The 14,881-nt window shown below is 40.2% G+C and overlaps 1 protein-coding gene across 1 annotated transcript; it reads right to left on the bottom strand.

Moving 5' to 3' along the window:
* Positions 1 to 9,639: 9,639 nt before the first annotated feature.
* CDKN2B (cyclin dependent kinase inhibitor 2B) lies at positions 9,640 to 12,613 on the bottom strand. The gene is made up of 2 exons (XM_054587896.1): positions 12,192 to 12,613; positions 9,640 to 10,020 (listed from the first exon to the last, which is right to left on the bottom strand). The coding sequence occupies exons 1-2, from the start codon at positions 12,345 to 12,347 to the stop codon at positions 9,760 to 9,762; spliced, it is 417 nt and encodes a 138-aa protein (XP_054443871.1). The 5' UTR covers positions 12,348 to 12,613; the 3' UTR covers positions 9,640 to 9,759.
* Positions 12,614 to 14,881: the final 2,268 nt, after the last annotated feature.

Here is a 14,881-nt window from a genome sequence, read left to right as displayed (position 1 = left end):
CCCGGGGTGGGTCGAGAACCGGTCATTTCACCCGGCAGTTTTTTATTTTCGTTTTTAACCTTTAAGCATCTTCCTCTTTCCTGCTGCCCCGGCGCTCCCCTCCCCCACCGGCTGCTCCCGCGTGTCTTCGGCTCACCCCGCCTCCTCCCCGAGTTCTACCTCTCCGGCCCTGAGCTGGGAGTAGCCTCCTCCTCCGACACCTTCGCCTCTCCTTGCCTGACCCCTCTCAGTGCTCCCTCGGCGCTTTGCTCCCCTCCCCCATCTTTCCCCCTTTCTCCCACATCGGTGGTCCTTTTTTTGTGGACACTCCTCCCCCTTCCCTGGCGCTGTCCACTCGGAGCAGAAAAAGCGGGGGAAGGAAAGAAAGGAGCAGCGTATAGCAGGGGTGTGTCGAGGACACGGACGTGGCCAGAGGACGTGGAGGAGCCGGGTTCCAGAGTGCAATCTGTCGGGGTCCGGCTCTCGGGTTGCATAGAGCTTGACTGCGGGCTCGCCAGCTCCCCGGCGGCGGGAAGTCGAGCTCAGGACGCCACTTTCGCGCGGGCTATGCTGACCCTGTGCCTCAACCGCCGGGCATGCAGTGAGCCTTCCTGGATCCAGAGCCTCGAGGGCCGGAGTCGAGGCCTGGCCGGCCGGGCGTGTAAGAGAGGATGTGGGACTAGGCCCAGGCTTTGGAGTCTAAAGGTGGCACGCCTCTCAGAGGCTTCTTCATGGGCCCCGGCCCAGTGGCCTAGCTGCCGACGTGGATCCGGGGCTAGAGAGCAGACAGATCAAAGGAGGAGGAAAGTGAGGCTTGGATTGTCCAAGCCTCCAACCGTATCTGACAGGTCAGGTCTAGCAGCAGGCTTCCTCCATTCCATCCCTCAGCGACCAATTTAGATAGCCACGCTAAAGATCTCTTTAGATTTTTTACAAATGCACCTTTCCGCTCTCCCATGTGACTCAGAATTTCGGGAAACAGCGTGCTGGGTGCTAAGGCTACTTGCTACTCCTGTGTCTAGAATGAATGCCTATTTTTTCTGGTCTTTACAGGCTAGCTCCTTGCCTCAGAGACTATTCCTCTTTCAGATGCCATCATATCACGTGTGTTTTGTTTTGTTTTATATTACATTTAGCATGCAGGAAATATGTAATTGTTTCTATTTAACAGTAATAAGCAACTCCACAAACTCCATGGGAGCCATTTCCTGTTGTGTCTTGCACCACAACGATGCACCTCCCCCCAAAGAAAACTTCATAGGAGAGATTATAATTACAATTATAATGAGGATATTTTGTTTTATGGCAACAAATGAGGCGCAATTTAGGGAATGGATAGTTCAGAGAAAGCATCCTGGAGGAAAAATCATGCCCAATTTCAGCATAGTAGTATTTAAGGACCCTGGAGAAGTCAGAGAATGAGGGTTTCGTGGGTCCAGGCAGGGTGATTAGCTGTAGCAATAAACTGCGGTGGGTGAGGGCAAGAAGACCTGTGCAAAACATCTCTTGAAATTATTGGTATGTGTGTGTGTGTGTGTGTGTGTGTGTGTGTGTGAAGGTGTTAGCTGACCAGATGGTAGGGGGTGGCAAGTCTGAAATCTGCAAGACAGGTTGGCAGGCTGGAGACTCAGGGAAGAGTTAAAGTTGTAGTTTTGAATCAGAAGGCAGCCTGGAGACAGAATTCCTTCTTCCTTGGGGAACCTCGGTCTCTTCATTTAAGGCCTTCAACTGATTGGATGAGGCCCATGCACATTATAGAGGAAAATCTGCTTAATTCAAAGTCTGTGGATTTAAATGTTAGTTATATCTAAAACAAAACAAAACTTCACAGCAACATCTGGATTAGTGTTTGACCAAACAACTGGGTACCATAGCCTACCCAAGTTGACATATAAAACTAAAACATCATGTTATCCCATTATGCCTGAGGGATCTCAGTTTCCCTCTTAAGTTTAAATTCAGAGATGTCTGTATTGATTGGGCCTGTATAGCTTAATCTATAGCCATTTCCTCTCTACCCAAATTTGTTCTGGGATAAGGGGAGTAGCCCACTTCAGAGGAATGCTGTTTGAGTGAGAGGACTGAATAAGATTATTATACAGTAAGGTCTGTGTTCAGTGATTATACATTTTAAAATTTAAACAAATTCCATCTTGGTTTTCCCCTGCTGCCCAATACCTGTGTTTTGTTGTGGTATGCAGGGGAATTCTAATTTTAATATTAGACTCAGCAAAATACAATTATGAAGATGAATCTTTAGAAAAACAATGGATTTTTGGCATTTCAAAGACTTCTGAAATTCCAAATGACTTTTGGTTATGTGCTATGCAAAAAAAGTATGAACAAGAACTGCACAGTATTATGTATATGCACTTTCACATGTATTATTTATTTTATCTTCACAGTGGCTCTTTGAATTTGGGATTACTACCCTTATTTTACAAGTGGGGAAACAGGAACCCAGAGGGGCTCAAATCTCAAATACTTTATGGCCAGCAAGTGCCATTGTTGGAATCACAAAGGTCTTTGGACTGTAAGCCTGTGGTCTTCTGTTGTACCGAAGACCAGAGGGAGTGAGTAATCAGTGAGTCATATTTGCAGATAGAGGAAGACTGATGTTGGAGCTTTTCTTTGCTCTCTTCCTTTTGCCTAAAAACAAACAAACAAACAAGAAAAACAGAAAAAACTGACTCTGTAGATTTGCGTTTTTTAATTGGGAAAAATGATTTTCTATTTCAGATTAGCAAATTCATTCCATAGGCAAAGATAGGAGAGGGCATTTTACGTAACACAGTTTCTCTTATGTTTCCCTGCCCCCTCCCCCTGTCAGGACACTAGTTTTCTCATAGATGTCTCTTGATTAGCAAAAGTTCTATGAGAAACTACCGTAATATTATACATGCTCAAACGGAAAAACCCAAAAATATAAAGGCAAATGCACCATAAGCAAGATTTAAGAACTATCGTTTGAATACGTGACAGAAGATTAACTTCTAGAATGTATAAATAAATGAGTAAAAAGATAAGCCAGTAAAAATGAGCAAACAATGTAATGGGAAGTTTATAGTAGAGGATATACAAACAGTCAAGTGGTCAAAAACACATGAAAAGATATTTAATTTTATTTATCAGTAAAGCAATACAGCAGAAACAATGATACTATCTGTAGGTGTGGCAAAAATGAAAAGGAGTGGTGACATTGACAAAGTTGTCAGGAAACAATCACTCCTATCCATTATCGCCACGTGGTGCGGCTGTTTTGGAAGGCAACTTGACAGTATTTATTAAAATTGTATGTGCGTGTATGTACCCTTTGTCTCAGCAATTGCACTACTATAACTCAAAATTATGACAAGTATATATATCAATATACAGTGGTGGGCAAAAGTAGGTTTACAGTTGTAAGTACATGAAACACAAAGTTTATTTTTGTATTATTATAACCTGCATTTTTTTTCCATAGGAACAACTGTAAACCTATTTTTGCCCATCATGTATATATACACGTTTGTAAGTATTGAAGATATACATACACTTATATATCGTATATACAGGTACACATATTTGAAAAGATTTTACACACAGACACATATTGTGTGTGTGTGTGTGTGTGTTTGTGTGTGTGAGAGAGAGAGAGAGAGAGAGAGAGAGAGCTGTACCCTTAGCCTCAGCAATTTTATTCCTATAAATTGCTACAGACAGCTCATATAAGGATGCAAAAAAGGTTCTTTAGAGCATCATATGTTGTAGCAAAAATAAAAAAAAACAAAGAAAGAAAACAATTTGTATGTTTGTGGAAAAGAGACTGGTTTTAAAAAATCAGCATTCATTCATTAAAAAATTATGCAGTCATTAAAAAATGAAGTGTATTTATATATCCTGATAATGGAAGTTGTCAAAGATCTCTTACTGGTTGAAGAAAAGTTGCAGAATAATATGATTCTATTTATATTTTCTAAATGTTGGGGGAAGAGTGTTTGCAATTATATGTATCTATTTTTCTGGAAGGTTAATTAAAATTTTTGAAAAACAATGGTTACCCCTATGAAGTGAGAATTGCAGGTAGAGAGGTTCTGGGGGGTTTTTGCTTAATTCTGTTTATTTTATGTACTGTTTGAATGTTTACCATGAACAAGAATGTTAAAGTAACAATCACAGAAATTTGGGGCCCCAAACATAGAGATTCTAATTCTGACCACCTGAAGTTGGTCAGCAAATCCACATTTACAATATCGCCAGGGGTGAATCTGATATGGAGTCAGGGCTGAGAACCACTTCTCTGTATGTTGGTCTGAAATGATTGGTGGGGATTAACACCACCATTGCACAAATGTAATAAATACCTGAGGACAAATGTAAAATTAAATATTTCGTTTTTTTCCTAGAAAGGGGACAACACTATTTTGTTCATGGTAGTATTTAAATGGATTAAAAGGCTCCTGTAATGTGAGTAGATCCATATGTGATAACTAAATTTCAAAGGCAGTTGAGAGTAGGAGAGGATGTCAAAATATTTTAGGCAAGCTTATAGTTTATAACTCTTAAATTGCATGTAGTGAGGTGATACAGGCTAATATAAAGGGTACTGTGCCTTAGGAAAGGTGGTAGAGCTCAGCAATTCATAATTCACAAAGGGAATGAGGAGCCATTGGTTAAGTATTTCCAACACTTACCCTTCAGAAGAAAACTCCATGTGTTGCAGTATCTGTTGAGCTATCTGTGGGTCTGTGAACAGAATAAATTGCTTACTGTTTTATGTTTAGATGTTATGCCTTATAGACATTATAAAATATGTAATACAATACTGAAATTATAGCTCAATCTGATAAAAACAAAATGCAGTTATTTCCACTAAGAGATAAATGAAACCTGAAGAAAGATAGATAATCCTTATATATTTAGTTTTGGACTATAGAAAGCCATCCAAGCAGTATACACTCATTACTGGTCCTGAATCTCTCTCTGTTTTGCATAGCCCAGTTCCTAGTATATGGTGCAGAAGAAAGTGGAATTCTCAGGGAGACACAATTTTTATCTAAAGCAAGGAGATGGAGACATTTGTGAAGGGACAGGAAAGTAGAGGGCAGTTTCTTTAAAATTGTACGGTAATCCAGAGGTCAAATATGAAAGAGTTCAAAGGAAGTAGCACCATCTCTATCATAATGGTTTCAAATTGAGAGGGCAGCTAAACAGAAGATTATGCATTTTGTTTAACTGTTATAAAATATTTTCTGTGCCCCTACTAACTCTCTATATCTACTGGGGGCCTAAACCAGGCTCCTCTAAGTGGGAATGGGATTGATAAGTGTTTGGGGTTTCTTTGTAAACTTCAAGTATAATGTAGATATATCCCTCATAGGTCTTTTTATTTTTTTTTACCAGCAAAATCTTTGGTTTATATTTATTTCAAACTTCAAACTTGTAAATCAGAGTCGTGTGCTCAGGTTTGACATATATGTTGATTTGTATTACTGTGCTTAATATGTAATGCATGTCACATCTTACTTCATTAGCATTGGCTTCAAAGCAAATTTTCCTTAATTACGTAATTAATAAAGGGATGATATATAATAATCATTTCTATAATATAGTTTTCCTTATGCAAAGTATAATATTAAAATATTCTGAGTGGGGGATTAAAGAGGCAAGAAAGGAGTCATCACATTTATAATAGCTGAATTTAGGAAAAGTTTTATAGAAATCAAGACAGTAGGGAATGAGCAGATTCCCATTATTTTAAGCCTGGAAACATTTCACAGATCCCATCTGCATGTGGACTATATAGTTTGTTTTGGTTTTATTTGATTCATTCTGTTGAACTATTGAATCATGTTCCACAAAACACTACCATGCTGTTCTTTCTTCTATTCATTTTGTTGCTTTCTTTTTACCTCATTTTCTACCCTTTTGAAATGGCTGACATGTACACATTTATGGAACTCTTTCCTGAACAGCTGGTTTCTACTACCACCCAGGCAAAATTTAAGGACCTAAAGTTTCAAAGAAACAGATGGAAACAAACCAGAAACTCCTCACCCTTTGAAATGGGTGTGTAAAATCCATGACAGCTGTTTACAGAGAGTTGCTCACTTTCTAATGACTTCTTCTACATATGTTAGCATTCCGTTGCCTTTGTACTTTCTGTTTCTTCTAATATCCCCAACCTTTTCTTTAGGTTCTAAGTCCCACACCAGCCCCACTTAGGTCAGAATCCTTTGTTATAGCATGTTCACTTAAAGACCACTTTTTCTTTCAGAACATTTATATTGGTTTGTAACCACCTACTTCAGCTTTATTTTCTAAATATATTGGATCTACTTGCTTATCGCACTTTAAGAAACTAACTCTCCTGGTGGCTATGAGTGACATGAGAGAAATGCAAAAGGCATCAGGAAAAATCAGAGGTAAGAGGAGGTGAGAAAGACCTTAAAATTAAACTAAGTACTTGCTTTGCAAAGCATCTTTTCTGTCTCAGTTTCCACAAACTTGTCTGTAATTTTCCAACAAACTGGTGGAGGTGGTGCTTATAAAGATGCTTTCCTCCTAGGGCTTTAGAATTTTAAAATGTGTCTCTCCTTTCCATCTCTATATATCTTTCTTTGCCTCTCATACCATGGCAAAATTATTACTAATACATATCAGCTCCCCCCTGCCATGTACGCAACAAACACATAAGGGATAAAACTTTAGTGATGGTAGGGAACTTAGAAGTAATATAGTCCAACTCCCACCTTTTATATGGCTTAGTAAGTCATGTATTTAATTAGTTGAAGAACCAAAAGTGGAACCCAGGTCTTAATTTCTCTTTCATCCATTTAGCTCTTTGTTACCTGGGGTTAAAAATAGAAAAAAAAAAAAAAAAAAAAAAAAGGAGGGTGAATGTATTGTGATTAAACTGCTGTTGCTTTCTCAGGTAATTAATTTTTTATTAAATTTTAAGTATGTTCTGTCTATCAATCATTGTTTGTAGCTTAGTAATTGGACATTGTGAAATTACACCAACCTAAAATTTATTCTTCAGATTTTCACAAAATAACTAAATTGTTAATAGTGAAAATGAGATTACTTTAGATAACATTGGCTCTTGTATTTGCTAGAGAAGGCAGTTCACAAGAGTGCTCCTTCAGACGGATTCTATCATTTTTGTAGATAACTAATTTTACTTGCTCTTCTTTTGGTAAAGTGCCAATGTCTTGAACATTGGAGAAATTATTCCCTATTATGAAAGTAATCAGCGTCTGATAAAGCATAAAAGGAAAATAAGCATGTCTTTTTTGAAATAATTGAGAGTAATTATAGAGGTGGTAAAAAAAATCCTTATTGATTCACATACTAACACAAAGTTTGTTTTTAACATTTCCCATAAAAGAAAGGCAATATAGAATGTCAGTGTTAAGTATAAGTTAAATTAGTTTTATTTGCCGAAAGTCAGTTACCTAGCTTTATAAGATAAATTATTTGGTCTTAGACACCATATTGTGTTTACCATAATACAGAAATAAAATACCACAAAAGCATTCATATATACACACTTCCTTCCCCAAAGCAGTTTGTAATCTTACGGATCTTAAGCTCTCTTTTAGAATGTTTCATTCCTTAGACTGAACTGACTAATTGTAGCAATTAGAGCACAGGAAATTTTTAATAGATTTTGCTTTCATAGTAAACCAGACTTGTTTTTTTTCATCCATCACCACAGCTGAAAAAGGAAATATAAAAATGAGGCCAAATGAATTCTGAATTTATTTCACTTCCAGATCTTCTTGGAATGAAGGTCAGGGAGTGAGATTTGCACAAACATTGGTAATATTTTCTGCTTCAAAAAATATTTAGTTGATTTTGTATTTATCATTAATCATTTTGGTCAACAGAATAGTGCAGTGGGAAAATCCAACCAAACCAAACCATAACCTTTGGAGCTCGCAAGAGTTACTTTGTACAACTCTGGAATGAATATCTTATGACCTTTGACAAGCTACTTGATATTTCTCTCATTTTTCTCATCCAGGAAACAATACCTATCTCCCAGTTTATTTTATTTTAACTGTTAAATGAACAACTATTTTAAAGCATGCCTGGCACAGGTTATGCATTAATAAATGCTTGTATATTTTTCCCAATAAGGTATATTCTAATTCTCAGCTAAGCTTCTCCAATGATATTCATTTGTGGAATAAAGAACTGATGGAGAGGTAAAGATTTTTTAATTTAGCTCAAAGACACGTCTTCCTATAAACCTCTCAAATTAATTTTCTGTTCCCTCTTGTCTTCATACAACACACACTGCATGTAAATTTTTCACTGTATGTGTAACTAGTTTTTATAAATTTTTGAGTCTGTAACATTTCTCAGGAGTTAGTGGTAAATCCATGAACATACTTTTTAAAGGTAATTTACTCACATCTTGGAATCCAATCCGTATTGCTCTTTATTTAAGCAATGAAGTAACAGTTGTTTAAATACTATAATGAATTAAGCAACATTGGGAATTAAATTACAAAGCAGTGCATCTTTAGTAGATATTAAGACACTCCACGAGTCATAATCATGTATTTTCAACAATTTTATATTCAGTCTGTTCTTTCAGCAACTCTTTGGGAAATGCCCAGAGATAATTTACTGGCTAAGTGCATTGATCTTGTAAAAGACATTTGGAATAGTTCGCAGTTTGGTCCCCTGAGACAGTCTACAGCCTAGAAAAGGAAACAGAAACTTTAACAAAGAAATAAATAGGTTAAGGATGAAAGTAATCTAGGCGTTGACACTCTTCAATAGCTTCACTTAAGAGCTATAGTTCTTCATCACTTTACCAAGGGCCACGAGTTATGTACTTTGTTGTTTAAAGTCTCCCCATTAAATAAGACTGGTACTGAAGAACAACTCAGAAGTATGTACTAAGTATCACGAAGTCTTTTCAAGTGGTGATTTACAAGGGTGTTTCTGTATCCTATCATGTAAATAAAGCAAGCCATTAGTTAACTGCTACAGTTTCTCTTGCTACGACCCACCACTTCATTCTGTTCGCCGCCATCTGAAATGCCACAGGAAACTCTCCTGGACTGAACGCCAAAGCAGCCAGTGCCCGCCCCTGCCTGAGAGCTGACTTGCCTTAACTTGCCCACGGATTGTCAAACAGAAGGGCAAATATGCGTGGTTGGTTCCCATCCTCTCTCTCCGTCACCATTCGGTGGCGCTGTCTCCAAGGACTTCATTGAATACGGTTTTGCAGGGGACTTGCTCGCACGCCTGCAGAGCACTGGGTAACTGCTGCAGCCCACAGGGACCATTATCGCTGTCTTCTGGTCTTCATGCTTCATTTTTTCCCTTTTAGTCCCTATGACCTAAAGCCCGGAGGGGCCCGGAGTTTTGAGGTCAGAACTCGGGGCTGCTTCAAGGTCAATGGGGTGACCATCTCATCGACCTCCCACTCTGCCCCCATCACAAGAGGTCCTCTGTGGACTTTTTCATAGGCCACTTTTGGTCAGAAAAACCTTCAAAGTAAACCTGGGCACTAAATATTTCATTCCCAAATCTTGAAAATCCACGGGCCCCACCTCTCCGCGTTTGGCTTCACGGAGAGTGTCGGCGGTGAGATCCAGGAAGGAAAAAAAAATTGATTTGCTTCTGGCCTGCCCCTCCTTTCCCACGAGGAATCCGGTCGCCCAGGAAGGCTTTCAGGCTTTCCGCAGCTCCACGTTTGCAGCCTTTATTGGGCTAAGTTGGGGAAGGGGAACCGGGGAGAAAAGAAAAGTCACTGTGGGCGGCTGGGCGCACCCACCATCAGTCTCCTGCGGCTGCGCACAGGTACCGGGCGATGTCCCGGTGGCCCTGCTGCTCAGCCAGGTCCACGGGCAGGCGGCCCCAGGAATCTCGCACATCCAGCCGTGCCCCTGCTCGGTGCAGCGCCACCAGGGTGTCCAGGAAACCCTCCCGGGCGGCGTCATGCACGGGTCGGGTGAGGGTGGCGGGGTCCGCGCAGTTGGGGTCCGCGCCGTGGAGCAACAGCAGCTCTGCTATGCGGGTGCTGCCCATCATCATGACCTGTCGAGAGAGCAGAACGGTCAGTGTGAGGGGCCAGTGAGATGCAGACCTGGGCAGGGACCGATAGAGCCGCTCCAAAGAAATATCTATTCATGAAGTATCCACTTAAAGCAGAGGTGCTCACAAGCCTCCGGAGTCTGGTTAAGCTTCATTTGCTGATGCAGTATTTTCCCCTTCCCAGTCCCCTCAACGGCCCCAGTTACACTCTTTACTAACTGAGGTTCAGTTTTTTTCTCCCAGCGTGCTGAGACAAGAAAAAGCTGATGATAAACTGCTTGTCATTGTGAGAAAAAAAGAAAAAAAATGGCGCTAAGTTTAAAGGTTTTTAAAGTCTTAAATTATTTCCCTTGCTCTCCCCACTCAGCCATAATCCGGGTCTAAAAATCTTTAATAGAATAGCAGTCAGCTGATGTATATACAGAATTTAGAGTAATGCTTTAGGGGAGAAAATAAGAAACAACTAAATTTAAAATAAAGTTTACTTTGCATAGTAAATCCCCTGTGGAAGGCTTTTGCTTTTCAGTCATATATGTCTATGCTTATAAACATATGGTCCTACGACTTTAGCCAAAATTGGAGATATAAGGGAAAAAGTAAAGACAGTGACACATTGTTTTCCAAGGAAAAAAAGTTGTTAATAAATAGGTCACTTTAAATACTTAATGTTATGGAGAAGTACTAAAGTTTAGAGGGTAATATATTTAATATAACAAAATAAACACTAATTTACATTGTACAGGATTTTATAATGTTAAATAGTAATTATTTTTCTATATAAAAAGAACTTGGCTGATAGTAGTTAAAACAGCCAAGTGTAACTTAGAAAATCAGAACGTGTAACTTAGAAAAATGATGTTTGGAGCAGTAATTCTACAATACACATTTGTATACAAATACATTATGCAAGCATTTACTTATTTTAACAATAAGACAATTTTTGATAAATATCTAATATGGAATTATTTGTTCTTGTGACTGGGTTTTAAAATGCACCATGTAATTGAAAGATAGTATACTAACACTTTTGTTTCCTGAATATTAGAAGCACCCATTTTTTTGCTTAAAAACCAACATATCTTGTTGGTGATAGGCTGTTTCACATATAGAGAAGGGTTCTTAATATCTCAGAAAATGATGAATTAAAATGATAAAGAAAACCTATTTATACAACTATTAGTATAGTTTTAAATCTTTAAGACCCACTTTACCATATTTTTGCTGCTTTGAACCATCCCTCATTTCTTGTAATATTTATATAAGAATTCAAAAGGAATGAATACATCTTTTCTTTAAAATCTACACTATTAACAAGATTCCTTAATAAAAGCTTGGGTCTGGAAGGTGATGGTGAGGTGAATACTATGACCAAAATAATCAACAGTAAAGCACAAAAACATCACCTTAGATTTTAAAGGAATTAAAAAAATATAAGTACTAATTAATGTGGGAATAACAAACATTGAATACATGTATTTTAACAATAAAGAAGTTTATTTATGAAGATTCTTTTCCATTTAAAAAGGACATAACAGTTGCTGCTGGGAATGCTTTTGTAATACAGGCATTCAGTACAGTAATTAAACAATAGAAATCCATAGAAGCATCTTTTTCTTATGTAACACTCAAGAGATAATAAATTAAGTATTGTGGCTTAGGAATCTTGTTTCTTTTGATCAATTTGCCTGTAGAAGGAAAAAATACAAGGAATTTAATGTCACAGCTTAGAAGTTCACGTTTAATTTTTTCATGTGGTATGATTTTGTGTGATTCCTTAAATACTGTCCAGTATGCGTAAGTTGTAATTTATCGGTATCGCTGAAAGTAGACATTAGAGAAGACAAAACAGTTCGACCCAAGTAACCTTTCCCTTTCCCCTTTTCTTCCCCAATTGAATCTATACCTTGCTTCTCTGATCCAGAGAAGGGAGAAGATATGTTGATATTTTTTCCATCCTTTAAAAACAACAACAACAAAACTCCATCAAACTGAAGCAGTGGGGGTTTTATTCCCTTTCTTTAGGATTTTTGATGGATGAAAATCTGCTTTACACCTGAGCTCCACACCTCTAGCAAGAGAGAAACAGTGGAGACCTAGGTCCCAGATGCGTCCCGCAGAAGCCGCGCCCCGCGTTCGTGCGCCCCCTGCTGGCGAGGACCCGGGGTCCCAGTTACCTGGATCGGGCGCCTCCCGAAGCGGTTGACTCCGTTGGGATCCGCACCGGCCTCTAGGAGCTGCCGCACAGTCTCCACTTGCCCCCGCGCCGCGGCGCTGGTCAGAACCGCATCGCTGCTGCCACCGCCGAGCACGATCTTGTCCTCTTCCCACATTTCGCAGCCACCAGAAAAAACTGGCCCGGAAGATCCACCGCTGGCCTTGAGCTACACGACACTCCTCCCTCCCTCTTCAACTCGACCTGGAGAGCTCTAATTTCCCCGGGAGAGCTCCGCTCAGCTCCAGTCTCCTTCGCCGTCCGTCTGAGACTCGGGGGTTGGTGCAAAGGCCAAACGGCCCGTCGTTAAGTTGGGCTTTTCCTGGCGCCCGCGAATTAGTGGGCGCTCCTGCCCCGCTCCCTGGAAAAGGCGCCTCGCGCTGCCCTACGCTGCCCCAGCCGAGCGCCAAGCAACCCCGGCTGCAGTGCAGGCGCCTTGCAACGCCCTCAACTCTCTGGAGAGCTCTACTCCGGCGGAGAGAGAAGCCGGCTAGGAATGAAACGGTTTCCAGCTGGGCCGCCCGGCAGGGCTCTCCCCACCCCCTTAGGCTCCTCCCGCTGCCCTGCGGGCGGGCTCCGGCAAATTTCAGCTTGCTGGCCAGGAGGCGGGCCAACAGATGACGCTCCTGATGACTAGGTAGGGACCCGGTTGTGGCGGGGAGAGCCAGCCCAGACCTTGCTCGGACGCATGCGCCAGACTCCGGGAGCACGGAGGCCACTGTGCTACGCGCAGGGTGTCCAGAAGTCTGCGCTAAGTTTTTGGAAGCGTCGGATCAACGTGCTCAGCTCCCTCCAGCAGACGATGCAGAGGAGTTTTATTCCTTCAGCCCTGGCTGGGCCCACTGTTCCCACGCTGGAGACATTAGTTGCTCCTTATAGAGTCAATGGCTGGGAAAGAGGCTTTTAAAATTACTGTCTCTCTTAAGATGTTTGAAAGTGACAGTTCTGCACCTGTCACGCAGGTTAAATTTATGCCCCCACCCCCACGTAGTACTTGAACTTCACTAGCTTCATATGTTGAGGTTTTCTTTTGGGTGTGTTTTCCTATTTGAATCAATCAAGAATCAGTTTCAGTGAAAAATCCTGAGACTCCTGTTTCGAGTGTGCTTTTCACTGTTTCCATCTTTGAATAATGGGTACCAATCCTTTTAAAAAAACTAGTTTGAGATTGAGAGTGGCAAAAGCTGGTACACAGTAGATACTTAAAATATAAACATATATTTTAAGAATCTGAGATCCCACTTTCATGATATTTGAACAGTTTATTTTTGTTTGCACTCTTACCTATTAAAACCCACCTCAGCAAGTATTTGATTTTTATTTGTCATGAGTAATAAAGGAAATTTATGCAGTAATAATGAAACATAATAAAACAGGGGTGTGGTGCTGGCCCTGATATTAAACAGGCTGAACCTGTCATTAAATCCTCTTCTGAAGATTTAAAGGCAAAGTGCTTTTCTTTTCTTCCTAATCTTCCAAGGTGAGTTTGAATTAACATTTGCATTGCTTTAAAGATTTAAAAAATTATAGCTGATGCTTGATTGAAATAGGGAGAGAAACAAAAGTTCTGTGCCTGTTGCCTAAAAATTTTGGTGATGAACTACATGAAAGTGGATCTCTTCTAACACTGAATAGTTTTTATTTACCACATTGTTTTTGGTTCAGAGTGTGAAGGAGGAAGACTTAAAGAAAGGGCAATTGCTTTCTTACTTACAAATGAGAGACTCCATATGTTTCTTCTAGCATCTCTTAGGTTGGATTCCCCTCACCTCAAACCACTGTAGAATGAGGAGGAGCTCTTTAAAGAAAGGATAATCCATGGAAGGGGTGGTTACAGCTGAAGATATACTGACTGATTCTCAAAAGAGTAGAAATCCATCTGGATGAATAGAAGGAGGCAGTATTAGTAACAGTTTTCTCTTTCTCACTCCACCTGCAGTGTTTAGGTTCCAGTTATTTTATTTTATTTTATTATTTTTTATCCTCACCTGAGATTGTTTATTGACTTTAGAGAGAGAGGACGGGGGGCAGGGAGAGAGAGATCCACTGGTTGCCTCCCATACATGCCCTGACTGGGGATCGAACCCACAACATTTTGGCATATGCGTCATGCTCCAAACAACTGAGACACCCAGCTAGTAAACTAAGCCTGTTAGTGTCTTAAGTACTCTACTTTTTACTCTATTTGAGCCTCTACTCCTCTCTGAAAAAATAAATTGTCCCATTGTTTGTTGGTGGTGGCTCCAATCCTTGGTGTGGCCAGAGGAATAGACATCTACTTTTAGGTGAGAAGCACCAATGAGTTGTTTTTGCTTAGTCTTTGGGGCCAGTCCCCATGCAGTATATTGGGAATTACAGGTATGTGGGTAGAGTGGGAACAGGAAGAGAGAAGATAGACAGTGGAAAGCCAGTCTTTGAAATGAATGGCATTAGTTCTTTGCTAGTCACTCTCAGGGGCTCACTCACGAGACTGATATAAGTGGGTATGGTGGCAAATGAGCTCAGACCAGAATACCTTTATCAGAACAGCCTAGCTACCCAGAAATTTAGTGCACAGCCACATGTCACAAGGCAGGTTGCCTTTTAAAGGAGTGTTGTTGGAACCTTTCCTCTAATGGATCCAGTCATTAAATTTAATTCAACAAAACTTAG

The sequence above is a fragment of the Pteronotus mesoamericanus genome, unplaced genomic scaffold, assembly GCF_021234165.1.
Source record: "Pteronotus mesoamericanus isolate MK-2021 breed Mesoamerican mustached bat unplaced genomic scaffold, CSHL_Meso_final contig_124, whole genome shotgun sequence".
In the NCBI taxonomy this organism is placed as follows: domain Eukaryota; kingdom Metazoa; phylum Chordata; class Mammalia; order Chiroptera; family Mormoopidae; genus Pteronotus; species Pteronotus mesoamericanus.
Note: the sequence above shows the minus strand (reverse complement) of the source record. Positions and strands in the feature narration are given on the sequence as shown.